Source organism: Pleurodeles waltl, chromosome 5 (assembly GCF_031143425.1).
Source record: "Pleurodeles waltl isolate 20211129_DDA chromosome 5, aPleWal1.hap1.20221129, whole genome shotgun sequence".
NCBI lineage: Eukaryota > Metazoa > Chordata > Amphibia > Caudata > Salamandridae > Pleurodeles > Pleurodeles waltl.
In genome coordinates, this window is record NC_090444.1 from 233,282,222 (window position 1) to 233,299,747 (window position 17,526).

At 46.1% G+C, this 17,526-nt stretch overlaps 1 protein-coding gene across 3 annotated transcripts in view; it reads left to right on the top strand.

The window, feature by feature from the left end:
- Window positions 1-17,526, top strand: part of BICRAL (BICRA like chromatin remodeling complex associated protein) — a 602,600-nt gene that overhangs the window by 441,322 nt on the left and 143,752 nt on the right. For 2 of the 3 annotated variants that reach the window (XM_069233969.1, XM_069233970.1), the window contains 2 exons: window positions 10,232-10,293; window positions 10,400-10,545. In XM_069233969.1, coding sequence (XP_069090070.1) covers window positions 10,232-10,293; window positions 10,400-10,545 — 208 coding nt within the window. The remainder of the gene's footprint in view (window positions 1-10,231; window positions 10,294-10,399; window positions 10,546-17,526) is intronic. The other variant, XM_069233971.1, reaches the window with a different exon arrangement.

A 17,526-nucleotide genomic window follows, 5' to 3' on the forward strand; every position in this document is an offset into this window, starting at 1 on the left:
CAGAGTTAGTAAAACCAGCGCATGAGGGAGTTGCATCTGCACATGCTGGTGTGGCCGCTACAATTTTAATATTTCAAGCACGCTATTGGTGGCCAGATCTTTACTAACAGGCCAAGCAGTATGTCCTTTGTTGTGACATCTGCCAATAAATTAAGTGCTAAGCGCCCACCACAGACACCCCTCTTAATTTCTTACAAACCTTTACAGTGTGTGTACTTGGACCATTGTGGTCCCCTGACACCAGACAGTGCATACAAATACATTTTATTCACTGTAGACTCATGCTCCAGATTTCTATGGGCTTGGCCACAATGCTCAGCTGACACTCAAACTGTTATTAAAGATTTGCAAGTCTTTGTCGGTACATATGCTGTTGTGGCGTTCCACTCAGACCGAGGCGCTGCTTTTGCCTCAAGGGCTTACAGGGATACCATGACTTCGTTAGGGGTCAAACTGCATTACTCGTCTCCATTTCATCCCGAGGGAAATAGTGTTGTGGAGCGATGAAACCGCGATCTAAAGCAATCAATTAACAGCTAGAGTATTAGGTACGGGTCGTAGTTGGCTTACACGCCTGTATTGAGTTCAGAGGGCTCTTAATAATCTGCCTAGAAGGTCCCTGGGAGGGCGTACTTCATACGAGTGCCTGTTTGGAACTCAAATGTATGTTCCAGATCTTGATGGTCCTGTCATGGAGGCAGCTAATACACCTTTTGACATAAGTCAACGTGTCACTGTCTTGCAGGAGTTACAACAATTCTGTGATGACAACGCATCTGCCAGTGCTGCCTCCTCTGGAATTAGGGACGTACCAATAACATCTACCAGTTGGATTCCCTTCCTGGGGTATCTAGTACATGAAAAGATTGCTGTGAAAAAGTAGTTTGGTCCTTCTTATCATGCACCAGTCCCCGTCCTGGGAATACACTGTACCAGAACTGTTATTCTACCACTGTTGCCTTGTTCGAAAGAGAATCGCTTTCTCTCAATCGACAATTTCAAACTACACCATGTGGCCGATCCTGCACAGCAGACCTAGGGGGCTCCAAGGTAGTACCCAAATCCCTCCCACTACCAGCGAGGCCCTTACCCTACAAGTCATCACTGCAATACTGATACCTCTCTGAGCTTGGGGAGGGTGGAAAAGTAGCTTTCATTGGTTCCACTGACGACTACTACTTCATTGCTTTCTGCTAATGTGGAGCAACCCTCTACAAATTCCACACAAACGGATGTTGTAACATACTACACACCACTGAGGGAATCTTCAGCAGTTTCTGCTCTTCAATACACCTCCAGCATTTGTTTGTACAGATGATGGTTACTTCGTCGATGCTGACGACTATTCTTTGGACCCACCCTCAACTGTGACTGAACTGTCCAGAGCATGTAAGCCACTAAATTGGCTAAAAATTAAGAGTCTCACTCGTCCTTGGAACGGTCTGTGGTTATCGCTGACTGTGGTTGCCTTTCTTCTTTGGATTGGGTTTGTCATTGTTTTCTTTCTTCTTATACATGGTCACTACCTTCCCGGTCGCTCTACAGTTGAACTGGTGGATAAAGTCTTAAAACCAAATTTTTCTTCACATAAAATACGCAGAGACTTGTCCCTACTGAACATTACAACAGTGCCAATTCCCGATAGGATTATATGGGATAAAGTCTTATTCAACATATGTGGTCCTACAGAGATCATCCATATTCCTTATGTGTTCACACTTTAATTAACTGAACATCTTGGTCTCCTGTCCAATACCACAGATTTACAGGACTTCTTGTTAGGCCCCAGAGGACACTGCAAAAGACGCTTCATATATGAAGCATATAATGAAATTTGGAAACTTTCCCAACAGGAAGCGGCTGCCGGGTTAAGGCAAATAGATCAGGAAAACTTACAGAATGCATTAGCCGTCGTAGATAATGGAATTAACACCTTGTCCGACCGCATTTACACCCTAAATAGCATTGTTTCCTCTGCAATAGATATAGTACAGAGTGATGTGTTGTTTCTGCAACATAGACAAAGTCAGCTACGATCCATCATGCAGTTAGGTTGAACATTACAAACACTAAAGGCAGGTCGCGTCCCCTGGCAACATGTGTGCGTAAGGAAGATTTTTTTCAACATTTAATTTAACGCTACAGCAACCAATGATGGCTAAGAAGGAAGCAACATATATCATGTTGAGAATAGAGAAATTAGAAAAGTTGCCTTTTACTGTGGCTGAGGTACCCTCTGCCGAATGGTTAATATATGGAGTTATTAATCTGCCTATTTCAACACTTCAGTTCAGATCCTGTTTGAAACGTCATCCCGGTAGGCAGATATGAAAGGCTGGAAGACAGTTACATTCATGAGGTGTGGGAGCTGCTTCCCTTTTCGTACAAATGTTTCAGTGGCATGAAAGAGGTCTTTTTTAGCGGCAGCGAATGCGAGACTTCTGTGAGCCATTCAATGGTTTGTAAACAGCTGTCCTTGCACTGGGCATGTAATGCCTTTGTGGCGAATTTAGCCTGTTATCTGAAGGGAGTCCCAATATCCTTGATTAGTCCTGCGTTCAAAGTGCTCTCCAATGGCAGCTATGTGCTCCTTAACAGTGAGAGCTGTTGTGGAATGCGAGCCGGAATACCTTATGTCGTTTCCATCTCCAGAATTGTTATATGTTGCGGGAACGTTCTTTTTCCCCCCGCACAATTCAAATGAGTGTCAGATGTCTTACCCCATATTGCTACTTCTGATGTTAATTTTGACAAGTTGAGCAGACTAAAGGCCTTATTGTTCTAAAAAGATTTGGTGCTTGCATCAGCTCGCGAGACCTATGCGCTTCAAGTTGCGAGGTCATTGGCAGAGATTCAGCCCCTTTTAAATACTAATTTTCCGAGACACTTTGGTGAACTCGTGGGACGAATATTCAATGCGTCCAGTACTAGTGGAATCGGACACTTTTTAAGGCTGTTGGTTCTGGTTTTGTTTACACCTTCTCCTCTTTATTTAGTTTTATACCTTCAGCCATACATTCACTTTTTTTGAGTATTTTTGGGGGATTCTCGATCACTTTGGCTATAATTGGTGGCATTCTGCTGTTGCTACTTTTTCTGAGCAATGGCTGTCCGTTCACAGCAAGGAGGACTGAAAGCTCTACCACCAGTGCAACTGTGTTGTGAACACATGATGCAGTATTTCGGAGCACCTCTCCTGCAACAGCTGGAGTGCGATTGGTCTTTGTCATTCCGACCAGTTTTGGATTGTGTGTAGCCCGTGTTTCAATGCCTGTGGTGCCTCTTTGAATGTGCACTGGAAGTCTGTCTTTCTTCGCAGCGTTTACTTTCATTGGATGCTGATCTGTTGATGTTCTCAATGAGGGCTCATCATCAGACATGCACGTTGAGGGTGTGTTTTCTACGAGAAGCTGTTTATAAGTTGCCCTTTGTGGACTCAGCGACTCTTAACTCTACGATGGGCATGAAACAGAATGCTGCTGCCTCAGCTGAAGCTCAGACTCTGGAACACAAGTGCTTTGTGGTCTTCCTTGGACATGACTTGGATATTTTATCACCTGCCGAATTTGACCGTCTCCAGAATATAATTGGCGATGTCCAAATTGACTTTTGAATTTGGCTCCACATGCCACGTAGTGGTATTTGAAATTGTCCTTTCCTACGGCTTGAGTTTCCTGAGCTTGTCATAGTTAATGCCTTAGTTGCTGCTTTAGTTTAAGGTTTGTATGACTAATTTTTGCATTAGCTTTGAACCACCTTTGACCGGCAGGGGGAGGGTGTTGTGTAGCTATTTTAGACGTGTTTACACATGTTGTTTTAGCTAACTAGGCCTGCAGCTGTGCGCTTTAGCACAGTCATGTTTTATTCAACATTGCTTTATTTTTCTAACTGACGACTCGTTGCCCTCAGAGGATGCACAGCAAGGGAAATGTTGCAGTTGCTGGAAGGAGCTGGAGAAATAAAGTTGCATATCAGAGTTGTCACTGGAGTTACAGATTGTCGGTTCCTGGAGGGTCCAGTTGCAGTCCTGGTGGCCAGAAGATGAAGTAAATGATGCAGAGCAGTCCTGTTGAAATCTTGCACGTCGCATCTGAGGCCCCACCAAAAAGGGAAAACCTAAATAGCCCAAGAAGGGGGATTGGTAACCTAGCAGGGTGACAAATTATCAGGAGGGGGCTGTGATGTCACCTGCCTGACCTGGCCACTCAGATGATCCCAGGGGCCTCTGCCCACCTTGGATTCAAGATGGCAGAATCAAGTGGCCACTTGGAGGAGCTCTGGCCACCACCCCTGGGGTGGTAATGGACAAGGGAGTGGTCACTGCCCTTTCCATTGTTCAGTTTCATGCCAGAGTAGGGACTGGGGGTCCCTGGATTGTTTCAAACTGGTTTATGCAAGGAGGGCACCTCATTCCATGTCCCCTTCAAAGCATACCGGTGCCTTGGGGAGGCTACCCCTCCCAAGCCATGTAATACCTATTTCCAAGGGAGAGGGTGTTACATAACTCTCACACAGGGAATCCTTTGTTCTGTATTCCTCTGCCTGGGCTGGCCAAGCAGTAGGAGGGCAGAAACCTGTCTGAGGGGTGGCTGCAGTGCGGGTTGCCCGGAAAACTCACAAGACTAGTAGGAGCAATGCTGGGTGTCCTTTAAAGAGCCCCCAGAGTGCATGGAATCATACAACCAATACTGGCAACAGTATTGGGGTATGATTCCGACATGTTTGATACCAAACATGCTCAGGTTCAGAGTTACCATTATGTCCGGTACATGGGTAAAATGGCACTCAAGAATTCCAGGAAAATGGAGCTGGAGTTCCTTGGGGCACCTCTGCTCATTCAGCGGTACCCTCACACACACTGCCCTCTTGGTTAGGAGAGCGTACCATAGGGGTGACTTACAGTGGCCTGGTGCAGTGACCTGTAGTGAAAGGATGCATGCACCTTTTCACGTAGGCTGCCAGTTTTAAAAGTCAAGAGCCACAGGGGACAGTTGTGGAGCGGCTCAAAAGGAGCACACATGAGATATATGAGGAGCAAATTCAAATCTCACTGGGGCATTTTGAACGGGATAGGGGGGGAACATGTGGGTGAGTCCTTTAACAAACCTCCCAACAGTGGGAGATTTGACGAGAGAAGGTTGGTCTGGCAGCCTTGAAAATGCAGAGATGGCAGACAGATATCCCTTGAGGGTGCCCAGAGGGTGCCCAGAGCAGAGCCCTGCTGGGCAAGAGAGAGAATGAAGAGGAGAACCTCCGAGAGAGGTGAAGAAAAGGGATCAACAGTTTTGTTGACACACCATGCTACAAATTGGTTCCAACGACAGGTGTATACTGTTTTGGTGGAGGGATGCCTTGCTGCCAAGATAACATTACAGACTTCAGGCTGAAAGTCAAAAGCTGTCAACTGCCGCTGCTGAATCTCCACACAAAGAGGCGGAGACTGGACAGGTTCCGATGAAGGACCGTCCCCTGCTGCTGCGACAGAAGTTCTCCCGAAGGGGCAATCTAATCGGAGGATCGATGGTCATCGATGGTCATGCTCAATAGCTCGGTACACCAGGCTCTTCGTACACAGTCCAGAGCCACCAGGATTACTTGGGCCCGATCGTGCCTGATCTTCTTCAGAACTCTGGGCAGGTGTGGTTGGAAGGTGTAAAAGAGGCCAGAGCTCCATTCTTGATGAAAAGCGTTGCCGAGCGAGTGCCGGCTTGGAAACTCCAACGCACAAAACATCTGGCATTGCACTTTCTCTGCTGAGACGAACAGATCTAACCAAAGCTCTCTTCACTGCTGAAAGAGACCTTGCACCACCTACAAATGGAGACACCATTCATGTACAACTATGCATCAACAGCTGAGTTTGTCTGCTCTGGCGTTCAGAGAGCCTGCCAGATGTTGAACCACCATGGAAATGTGTTCCAGCCATGTCCAGAGGCGAAGGGCCTCTTGACAGAGGGTCCGCGACCCCACTCCACCATGCTTGTTGCAGTACCACATGGCGGTGGTGTTCTCAGTGAACACCTGCACCACTTTCCCTTTGAGAGAAAGAAGGAATGCTTTCAATGCAAGTCGGAAAACCTGGAGCTCCAAAAGGTTTATGTGGAGCCCGGATTCCGCTGGAGACTAGAGACCTCAGATCTCCGCCTCTCCCATGTGGCTCCCCCATCTCAGGACTACTGTGAGATCTGGTTGGGGATGGGAGAAAGATCTGCCGCTGACCCAGTCTGGATTCAATAGCCACCACTGCAGATCTAGTGCAGTCCCCTCCAAGATCTGAGCCATGTTGGAGAGATTCCCCTTATGCTGTGCCACTTGAACTTCAGGTCCCACTGCAGAGCCCACATATGCCATCTGGCATGTTGGACCAGCAGGATGCAGGAGGCCATGAGGCCCAGCAGTCTCAGAGTCATTCTCACCAAAATCCAGGATAGAGGCTGAAACATCGGAATCATAGCCCGAATATTCTGGACTTGCTTTTCAGGAGCATAAGCCCAAAACTGCATTGTGTCCAGAATAGCTCCAGTGAAAGGGAGCATCTGGGAGGGAGTCAGGTGTGTCTTCTGAGCGTTTATAGTGAACTCCAGTGAATGCAGGACTTTCGCCGTAGTCTGAAGGAGGGAGACGACAGCATGGGGCGAGTTTACCTTCAGCAGCCGGTCAAGGTAGGGGAAGACGAAACCCCTAACCTGCGCAGATGAACTGAAACCACTACCATCACTTTTGAGGGGCGCTGGTAAAGCCGAAGGGGAGCACGATGAACTTAAGGTGCTCGTGACGTATCACGAATCGCAAGTAACGTCTGTGAGCCGGCAGGACGGGAATGTGGAAATAGGTGTCCTGCAAGTCCAACTCTACCACACAGTCTCCAGGGTCCAAGGCAGACAGGACCTGAGCTACAGTTAGCATTTTGAATTTCTCCCCCTTGAGGAAGAGATTGAGGGACCAGAGGTCTAGGATAGGACATAAGCCCTTGTCCTTTTTGGGCAGCAGAAAGTAGCTGGAATAACAACCACGACCCACTTCTGGCACAGGGATCCTCTCTATGGCTACCTTGGCCAAGAGAGCCTTGACTTTCTCGAGGAGAAGTGCCAAATAATCCTCTGACAGATGATCGTATGATGGCGGCATGGCCGGAGGGAAAGACCCATAGGGGAGGGAGTAGCCCCTTCGGACAATTTGCAGCACCCACCTGTCTGTGGTGATGGATTCCCAGGGAGGTAGGTGAATCCTCCCACCAACCGGTCCAGGATTTTCCGTCAGACTAGGACGTCTTGGAGGCAGTGGAGAGAGCGGGGGTGGACTAGGTGAACCGCTGGCTCCCTGATCCACGAGCACGTGCTATCCTGCGTCTTTGCAGGGGCAGTGAAGCATGTGTGCATCGGTGGCCAGGTGGAAATGAACGCAGCTGGGTGCCCCTTCCATAGGGTACAAAGCGGACTGGAGGGGCGAGGAGCAGCTACGAGGCCAAGGGACTGAGCCGTAGCCCAAGAAACCTAAAGCGCATGAGTGCTGAGTCTGCTTTATGTCCGAAGAGACAGGTGCCATCAAAGGGCGTGTCCATTAAAGATTGCTAGACATCTGCTAAAAAGCCAGATGTCCTCAACCAGGCATGGCACCTCAAGGCCACTGTCGATGCAATCGATCTATCTAGTGATTCAGTGATATCCAGTCCTCAACGAATCATGAACTTTGCTGCATCTCTCCCATCAGTAACAGCTAGGGAGAGAACCGCCCGGGCCTCCTCTGGAACTCGAGGCAGCACCTGTGCGACCGTATTCCAGAGAGTATGGGATTATCAACCCAAAAGGCATGTGCTGTTCATGGACCACAGTGCTAAACTGGTGGAAGAAAACATCTTCTTCCCAAAGTTATCCACTCTTTTTGATTCCCTATCTAGGGGAATGGAAAGGAATGTGCCAGAAGAAGAGGAAGCCTGGATCCCAAGGCTCTCTGCTGTGGGATGTTGGATAAGGAATTTTGGGTTGGTTGGTGCAGGTCGATGGCAGCGGGCAACTGTCCTATTCACTTGAGCCCCTGTGCTGGGTTTGTATCAGGTACCCAGTAGGACATCCATAAGGGCTTCATTAAAAGGTAGGAGGGGTTCCGAAGTGGAAGCCCCATGCTGAAGTACCTTGGTCAGAAGGTTAGTCCTGACCTCCACAGAAGGAAGCTCAAGGTCCAGAACCTCAGCAGCCCTTCTTACCGCAATGGAGTATGAAGATCCCGCCTCCGTCGCCACAGTAGGGGGAGAAAATATGCCAGCGTCATGAGAGGTGTCTAGTCCGCTAGCGTCACCCAAATCCTGAAACCTATCCATGTCAGGGTCAAGCTGGTATTCTAAAGGTTCCAGCAAACCCCTCTACACTATCCGAATATCCATACTCATAGAAAGAAGGGTCAGGATCCACCCTGTGCCCCGGAGAGCCCATGAAAAACAGAACCAGCATTGAGCCATGCTGCTCCGGCTCTGGGTCGTTGGGGATAAGTATAGGATGAACGTCGATTGCGGGCCCAATCGACGTCAGGAGCGTCAACATCTTTCCCAACGCTGGGGAATGTCTCATTGGCACAACCTGTGTCGGTATGTATCCAAGAGTGGATCCAGAGGTGCCACCGTGGCCGAGGCCGATGCCACCGGCGTGGAACCCGAGGGAGTCCTCACCGATTCTCCTTGGCTCGAAGGCGCCGAGGACGGGTTGTTCTGCCCAAAGACGAGGCGCATGGCCTCATAAAACTCTTTCAACTGGGCAGGGGTGGCACCGGCTCCTGCAAAGTCTGGCTCCGAAGGCAGAGGCCCAGAGTGTCAACGGACTCCCTGCATCCTGTCGTCCAAGCGACGGGGTGAGTTCGAAGAACTTTTGGCCTTCTTTGACTTCTTCTTGTGACCCGATCATCCTGAGGACTTGGAATGGGACAAGGAGGATTGGTGATGACTCTGCAAGTGGTCTCGTGACCTTCCTCTTGAATGAGACCGGGAGCGACACGGAGTCCAGCTCTGGGCTGCCATGAGCTTCAGTGACCACTCCCTCAAAGCCTTCGGGTTCATGGCCTGACAGTTGATCATCACGGCGACCACGACGCCAGCAGCGTCCGCTTAGTCAACTGATGTCACCTGACGGCACGCAGGGGTACTGCACGAAAAAAAATCTCCAGATCTAGTCTGACACCTGGGGGCAATTCTAAGGTAAGGAATCTGCAAATAGAAGTCTCTGTCAGATATATTGTGTACTTGACTTGTGATGCTTAGGGAAAATGGATTTCAAGACTGAATTCTCTGGCAAAACCACATCCACATTTAAACTGGATTTACATGTAACAGACTTTTCAAAGATAATTGTTGCATGCACTGAAAGCAATATTGAAGTAGTAGTGCTTTGTTTGTTAGTACCTTTGCCAGTTTTAGGGCTCACCATCGATCCTGATTCGCACTACCATTCATATCAAATGACACTCCATGCTGTTGGACTGTAATACATAAGAAATGGCCTGTGTAGGCTGGACACTAATATGTATTAACATCACTAGAACTAATTTGGTTGTAATAACTGTGGGTCCCCTCACTAAGATCACTTTTGGGTTAATCTTTGTTAAGCACTTAAGTCGTGCCAATTTTTTTACACAATTTTTATTCACTAATTGGGGCCTGATTTGGAGTGTTCTTAACAGAATACTCTATCTGAATCGTGACGCATTATAATTTAATACACTTCTAACAAGGTGGCAGACGTTTGTGATGCACCAAGCGTCTGCCAAATTCTTAATCGGGCCCCTAGTTTCTTACAGCCTTGAGAAAGCACAGTTGATTATTATCCGAGCAAAACAGGTGTTGGCTGAGCATTTTACAACTAAGCATATCTCTTAACTGGATAACATTGTATTGTTCAACAGAGCTGTATGATTTTGTTGAACAGATCAAGACTAAGCATTGTTCAAAGAACTGTGTATCTCACCGGATGGTAAATCTATTTGTGACCCAAACAAAATTAAACTAACATTAGGAAGTAAACACGTATTATATCCACTGTGACTGTGTATTTGCAGATAACCTGCAGTGTGCTTGATCAAACAAAACATGCATAAGGGCGTAAGTATGATTAATCTTTAAGAACTGCTCATGGTAGACGGAGCTTAATTAAATAGTAATTTCTTCCGTTCCACCAACATGCATAATACATACATGTATTGCTAGCTAAGCATTAATTGTGGCACTGCAATTGTTTTTGTGGCATAGGTGGATGGACATCCAGGTGGAATCAAGAGACCTGCTACTAAACAGCTAACAAAGAGAGCACTGTGAGTTTTCCTATTCGTTTGAATTTTTTGATGATGAATAAAATAGAACTGATAAGGAAAATGTATTTTCTCTATGGTTTATGAAAGCAAACTGTTTTCGTTTTAGTAGTCTGCAGCAACTAAACAGAGACCAAGCACGTGTTGAAGTGCCAGATAAAAGAAAATTCAGTTCACTGAATGATGCAGTCCAGAAGCTTCTGTCTTATCATGTTTTTCAAGGTTCAGTGCCGAACAACGAGGATTTAAAGAAAGGTACAGTAGAAGTGATGGAGCACTGTACATGCCACTGATTTATTTCAAAAGATTGAAATCTCTTTCATTTGTATCTAATTGTGGCCATATTCTGTAAATAGTCCATGCAGATATGACAATGTCCTGCCCCATTTTGCGCTTACATCTGATTACCCTAAATGTTTCCTTTTCTTCCCGAGTTACTGCACAACTTTGTGAACAAACGTTATTGAGTTTTATGCAACACTGGTGTGCATGTTACAATATAGCCACGTGACCACCCCAATGTAGTTCGTGCCCGATCAACAGTAGCTATACGATGCGTTGTGGCTTTATCAGAAAGGGAACGAATCTCAGCATCTAACGACCATAATTTGACGGATGAACATGCACTCACACTTTGATGACGGTCGGTTTTTACCTCATTACGCAGCCCCCAAAAAAAAAGAATACAGACCATAAAAAAAAATCTTATTAGCACCAATAAATGTGAAATGCAGTGATTTAAGCAAATCTCATTCATTATTTTTAACTCCCCACGTTGCCAATATGTATAGCTATTGCCCTGACATTCATTAGTTGCAGCATGGAGAATCACTCATAACAAACTCAATTTGCTGTTTTTTTCTCCTTTAAAAAATAAATACAGACAGCACACATACTGTATTCTGTCTGTATTTATCTATAAAAAAACAATAAAAACGAAAAACAGGGAGCCTTAATCATAATATACATTGGAACTTCAAGACCAGTTTCTTTTCTGAGTCTAACAACAGTAGCAAGTGTAGGAGAGCTGTTACTGGTTCTATTTGCCTGTTTGCCGTATCACTTTGGCAACTGTTAGTGAACTGATAATATGCCAAGAATTGCCCTTCTGGTATTTCAAAATCAGACATACTTCCTGTAGGAAAATGGCCCTTGTTGCAGTTACCCCTCCCAAACACACTTTTTGCCTGATATTGATGCTGACTTGACTGAGAATGTGTTGGGACCCTGCTGACTAGGCCCCAGCACCAGTGTTCTTTCACTGAAAATGTACCATTGTTTCAACAATTGGCACACCCCTGGCACACAGATAAGTCCCTTCTAAAAGGTACCAGTGGTACAAAGGGCACTGTGACCAGGGAAGGTCCCTAAGGGCTGCAGCATGTGTTGTGCAACCCTAGGGGACCCCTCACCTAACACATGTACACTGCCATTGCAGATTGTATGTGTTGGTGGGGAGAAAAAGGCAAAGTCGACGTGGCATCCCCCTCAGGGTGCCATGCACACAAAACACTGCCTGTGGCATAGATAGGTCACCTCTGTAGCAGGCCTTAAAGCCCTAAGGCAGGGTGCACTATACTACAGGTGAGGGCATAGCTGCATGAGCAATATGCCCCTACAGTGGCTAAGTCCATTCTTAGACATTGTAAGTACAATGTGGCCATATTAAGTATATGGTCTGGGAGTTTGTCAAAATGAACTTCACAGCTCCATAATAGCTGCACTGAATACCGGTAAGTTTGGTATCAAATGTCTCAGAATAATAAACCCACACTGATGCCAGTGTTAGATTTATTACAAAAGGCACACAGAGTGCATCTTAAAGATGCCCCCTGTATTTTACCCAGTCCTTCAGTGCAGGACCGACTGGTCTGTGCCGGCCTGCTGCTGACAGACTAATTTTAGACCCCCTGGGGTGAGAGCCTTTGTGCTCTCTGGGGCCAGAAACAAAGACTGCACTGGGTGGAGGGGCTTCACACCTCCCCCCTGCCAAAACTGTAACACCTAATGGTGAGCCTCAAAGGCTCAGGCTTCGTGTTACAGAGCCCCAGGGCACTTCAGCTATTGGAGATGCCTAGCTCCCGGACAAAGCCCCTACTTTTGGCGGCAAGTCCAAAGGGATAATTAGGAAAAACAAGAAGGAGAAACCCCAGCAGAGAAGAAAAGGAGACAACAACTGTGACTTGCCCCCAGCCCTACCGGCCTCTCTCCTGCTTCAAAGAACCTACAGAAGAAAAGTGATGCGTCCTGCAGGTCCAGCGACCTCTGAAAAACCTCCAGAGGACTGCCTGCATCACAGAGGATCAAGAACTCCTGTGGACAGTGGCCCTGTCCAAAGAAGAACAGAAGAAGAAACCTCTTCTGAAGGACTCCCACCTCACTCCAGAAGCGTGAGTACTAACCACTCTGCACCTGTGGCCCACGGGCTGTGTCCAGGTGGTCCAACCGACCAGAGAGGACCCCCAGGTGACGGCAATCAAGTGCCCCCCCCTGGGTTGACCTCTTCCCCCCCACGACGACACCTGCAGAGGGAATCCTGAGGACCACCCTGACCGCTACTGCCCTGGACGGAGATAACCGATGCCAAAGGACCCAGTGCACCCGCAGCCCCCAGGCCTTGGAGAAATTGACACCCGGTGCAGTGACGATCAACAGGCGTCTCCCTCCCTGTTTAACTGGTGGTGTGCCCAAGACTCCCCCCCAGCCCTCTGGACCTCACCTGCAGTGCCTGAGTGACCCCTGGTGTCCCCTCATAGAGTTTCATTGGAAACCAGACGCCCTGTTTGCATCCTGTACCCGGCCGCCCCAGTGCCGCTGAGGGTGTGGGACTGGTGCCTACTTGGGGCCCCTCCAGTGCTCCTCCAATCCCCCCTGGTATGCCCTCTGAGCCGTAAGTAATTACCTGCTGGCTGACCAAATTCTGTGTACCCCCCTTTCTCCATAGGAGCCCTTGTTAAAATTGCTCAACTTTGACCTCTACACCTGGCCGGCCCTGTGTTGTTTGTGGTGGGTGTTTCGGGTTGACTTGAACCCCCAACGGTGGACTACCTATAACCCAGAGACTGGAACTGTAAGTTGTGTACTTACCTCTAAAACTGTACTTTATTTTCTTCCCCCAGGAACTGTTCTGAAAATGCAGTGTCCCCACTTTTAAAATAGATATTTTCTGTTTTCTTAAAAACTGTTTACTTGACTAGAGTGAAACAAAGTTACATTGATGCCTATGCTAAGTACTTACCTGCAACAGTATTTACTTCTGAACTGAGTCTTGTGGTTCTAGTAATAAAGAAACAAAAATATATTTTTCTCTATAAAATCCTGTTGGTCTGGAGTCAATTCATTGAGTGTGTGTTTCTTCTATTGCTTGTGTGTGTACAACAAATGCTTATCACTACCCTCTGATAAGCCTATCTGCTCAACCACACTACCACAACTAGAACATTAGTATTATTTATTATTGCCTCTGTGAAGCTTCGTGGGGAATCCCTGGACTCTGTGCACACTATATCATGTTTGATATAGTGTATACAGAGCCAGCTTCCTACACTTCCCAACTTTCTAATCCCTGAAAATTATAATTTGTGGCAGTTGAGCTGTGAAGAGATTAGAGAAATAATTTTGGTAATGTTGCTTTCTAACTTAAATACATATTATTAAGTTCCTATTTCATCTGTGGAACAGAACCCACTGTAGAAAGTGCAGATGCGTTTACCACCATTACTCATTCATATCCTTTTACAAGGGACAATGTCCTCGTGAGAGATATTCGGCTCCTTTTTAGGTTGAGCGTAAACGTTCAACCTCTTGTATTCTTTTAAGTATATTTCTTCTGTGGGCTTCCAGCTATTTCAGTTGTAAATGTCAGTGTCATTTAAAAATCCTTGATTGCTAGTGGTCAGTCATGCCTATTTGTCCCACCTTTTTCTCTTTGGGAGCAGGGATCTACTACTGTATAATTGCCCTTAGATGTTTTCATCTGTTGGGGCCTTTTTTTCTCTTCAATTCCTGCTCCTGTTTGGTGTAGCTTCCCTTTTTATTTGCAGAGCATTCTTGCTCTCAGCTTAGCTTTGCTGTAAACAAGGCTGCAAATCAGCCTGTTATCAAGGTCACATTTGCACTTCCTCAGTTTGCCTTAAGAGCTGCTCCCCCTGCCTTTTAAATTCCAGCATCATTAAAAACAGGCCTGTAAATCTGTCTTTTATTAGCATGGTGCAGGCCTTAATGTTTCACCATTGCGCACTTTTGATTTTATCTTCACGGCGCCTGACAGCTGGTCATCGACCATTATGTAAAGCCTGGGGCCTACACCCATGTGCCTCTTGTTTTATTAACCGATCCCTCGCTCTCACATGTTGTGATGAAGCTGAGAGGGACTCTGATGATTCTAGGCGTCAGCTGAGGGTCTCTTCAGATAGTGAGTAACCCCTCTTTACATCATGTTGGGAGACAGGAATGATTTTAACTCAGCCAGATGTTACAAAGCAATTAACGGGTGGCCCTGCTGTGCCGTAGCGTTGGCCAGTGAAAATGCGAGTGCTACATTTTCACATTTGGAATTCGTCAAGGAGCATTTGGAAACTTGATCACACGTTAAATCAACTGACCTCGGAAGTGTTTGATTTAATTAAATGATGCGTTGCAATTACTTATTTATTTTAAAAAAAGTAGATGCATGCATTTGTTTTTGTGACTTAAGATGGTTAAGCTGCTGTAATAGGTGATGAAAGATGGGTCCTGAATTTGAAATTGAGTTCTGTTTTCCTTCAGGGTCTGTCTGACCTCAACCCTGGAGACTGGATGGTAGCGCTGAACTTGCAGGAGACCTACTTCCATAACCCCATCCTGCCTGCTCACATGCTCTATCTGCAGTTTGCGCTAGGCAAAGAGCATTACCAGTCCACTGTGCTTCCCTGGCTGCAACATCAGGACACATTTCTGGTAGTTCAACATGTGGCCGGCTCACTGAACACTAGAGCAGATTGATTCAGCCATCAGTGGCTTGTGGATCTTAAATGGCATCTTCATCTGGAGATAGTGCAAGGTCTCTTAAGAGATTGTGGAGAACCTTTGTTAGATCTGTTTGCCACGGCTGAGAACGCGCAGTGTCAGCACTTCTGCAGTCTGGAGTTTCCAAGGTGGCTCTCGCTCAGGGACACATTTAGTCTTGAGTGAAGCTTTACACCGATGCCACTCGCATCCAGAGTTCTCAAGAAGATCAAGAAAGATGGAGCCCAAATCATTTTAGTGGCCCCAAATTGGGTAAGGAGAGTCTGATATCCTTAAAACCTAAGCTTGAGCATGTGTTCTCCGATCAGGCTGCCCCTTCAGGAGGATCTCCTGTTGCACCAAAAGGACAGGGTCATACTAAAGACTTCCTGGTGGACGATCAACTCTTTGTTGGCTCTCTGGGTGCATAGAAGGGCAAGGAAGTTCACAATAGAAACGCTCCAGATGGCTTGTCCTCTGTATTAAAATCTGCTATGCAATGGCAAAAAAGCAGCCCCTGAGGGCTTAAGAGTTCATTCCACCAGAAGTACAGCTGCATAATGTTAGATGTAGGGATCTCAGTTCAGGCAGATATGTAGGAATAAGTGCAGATGTTTGCCAAACACTACTGCCTAGACAGTCAAGTCCGGTGTGATGGGCATTTTGCCCGTTCGGTCCTCCAGGACTTCTTAATGTAACACAGTCCACAGACCCACCTCCGGGAAGAGATTGCTTTAGTATATTTTCTAAGATAAGCAATCTGTGGTTAGAAGTCTCTGTCAGATGAACAAGTTACTTACCTTCTGTAACACCTTTTTTGTTAGAAACTCTGTCTAGCCACAGATTCCTTACAGACCCTCCAATCCTCCCTGTTCTGCCTACTGTATTTCATTTAACATTAAAATATCCTTCAGGACCTCTTTTTGGCACACTAGTCATTCCACCCCAATTTGGCTTTGTGCTTCTGGTGTGGAAAACCAATCAAAAACTGAGGTCAGCACGCTGAGTTGGCACCTATATAGGTACAACTCTTGTCACTTTCGGCACAGATGACACTGCATGGAGCCGAAGAAAGCCACTTACGACACACGAGGAATACAAAAAGAATTCCACATCCAGTCTGATGTGTGAGGAATATTTTAAGATAAGGAATCTGTGGCTAAATAGAATCTCTACCAGATAAGGCATTACCGAAGGTAAGTATACTTTTGCTGTCTCCTCATCTTCTGCCATCACCATATAACTTCAGATGTATCATTGCCTTATACCCTCTCATTGTAGTCAATTTTTAGTGGAAATATTAGATTATCGAATGTTGCATATGTAATTTGATGTTTCCTCCAACTGAGGTGAAAGAAGATGGAGTGCCACAGTTGTCTGAATGCCTTGAAGTGTGTACTATACATGTATGTAATATATTCCTTAGCTGAAGCCATAGAAGAGGCCTACAAACATTTTATTTTATGAGCTTGTATGCACTGTCTTTTGATCGGAATTTAAGGAAAAATGAATATGTAGTGAATGAGTGCGCCCCACTGACTGTCTTTGTGTTATGGGTAGCGTGAAAACTAGACCGTCTCGGTTGCATGCCAATTACTTATTGGAATGTTGTGTAGTATGCGCTTACGTATGTTGTTTCCTGTGTCAGTGCTAATTTGACTATCATGCCCACATTAAACTGAAGTGGTGATTGACATGTCAGCTTCTTAATTTCCACAGTGTGAACACATAAATATAACCTTTCTAGTTTTAATATAAGTATTTAGTTTCAGAGATAATGTATAATTTTCTGGGAAGCATCTAGTTTTTCATCATTGTTTTCCTTTACCTCATCCACCACACACATCTTCTTGCACCCCAAGATTGAACTGTGAATCATCTACTATCATAATCCTAAACTTTGTTGAATTATAACTGCAGTCATTTAGTATCCCAATTCTTATTCACCAGTCACTGTACCAAGCAAGCTCTGGATCTGATTGACAATAGGTTACCACAGGAGTAGTTGGTGGGCAGGTTCCGGATAGACATTTTATTCTGGTACTAGGGGATTATTACATGAGGTGAGTGGTGACTGAAGTGGCGAGCTGCAGCGCTACATATATGTCGGTCAGTTTCTCAAGAAATGCTTTCCCAGATGGTTGGAGTGCTTAACACAACTCTACAGAAAATAAAAATAAATTAAACAGTTTGGAGGCTCTGATTTCATAGTGTAACTTTGTAGGGAAATGCCTCCTTGGCATGGTTACC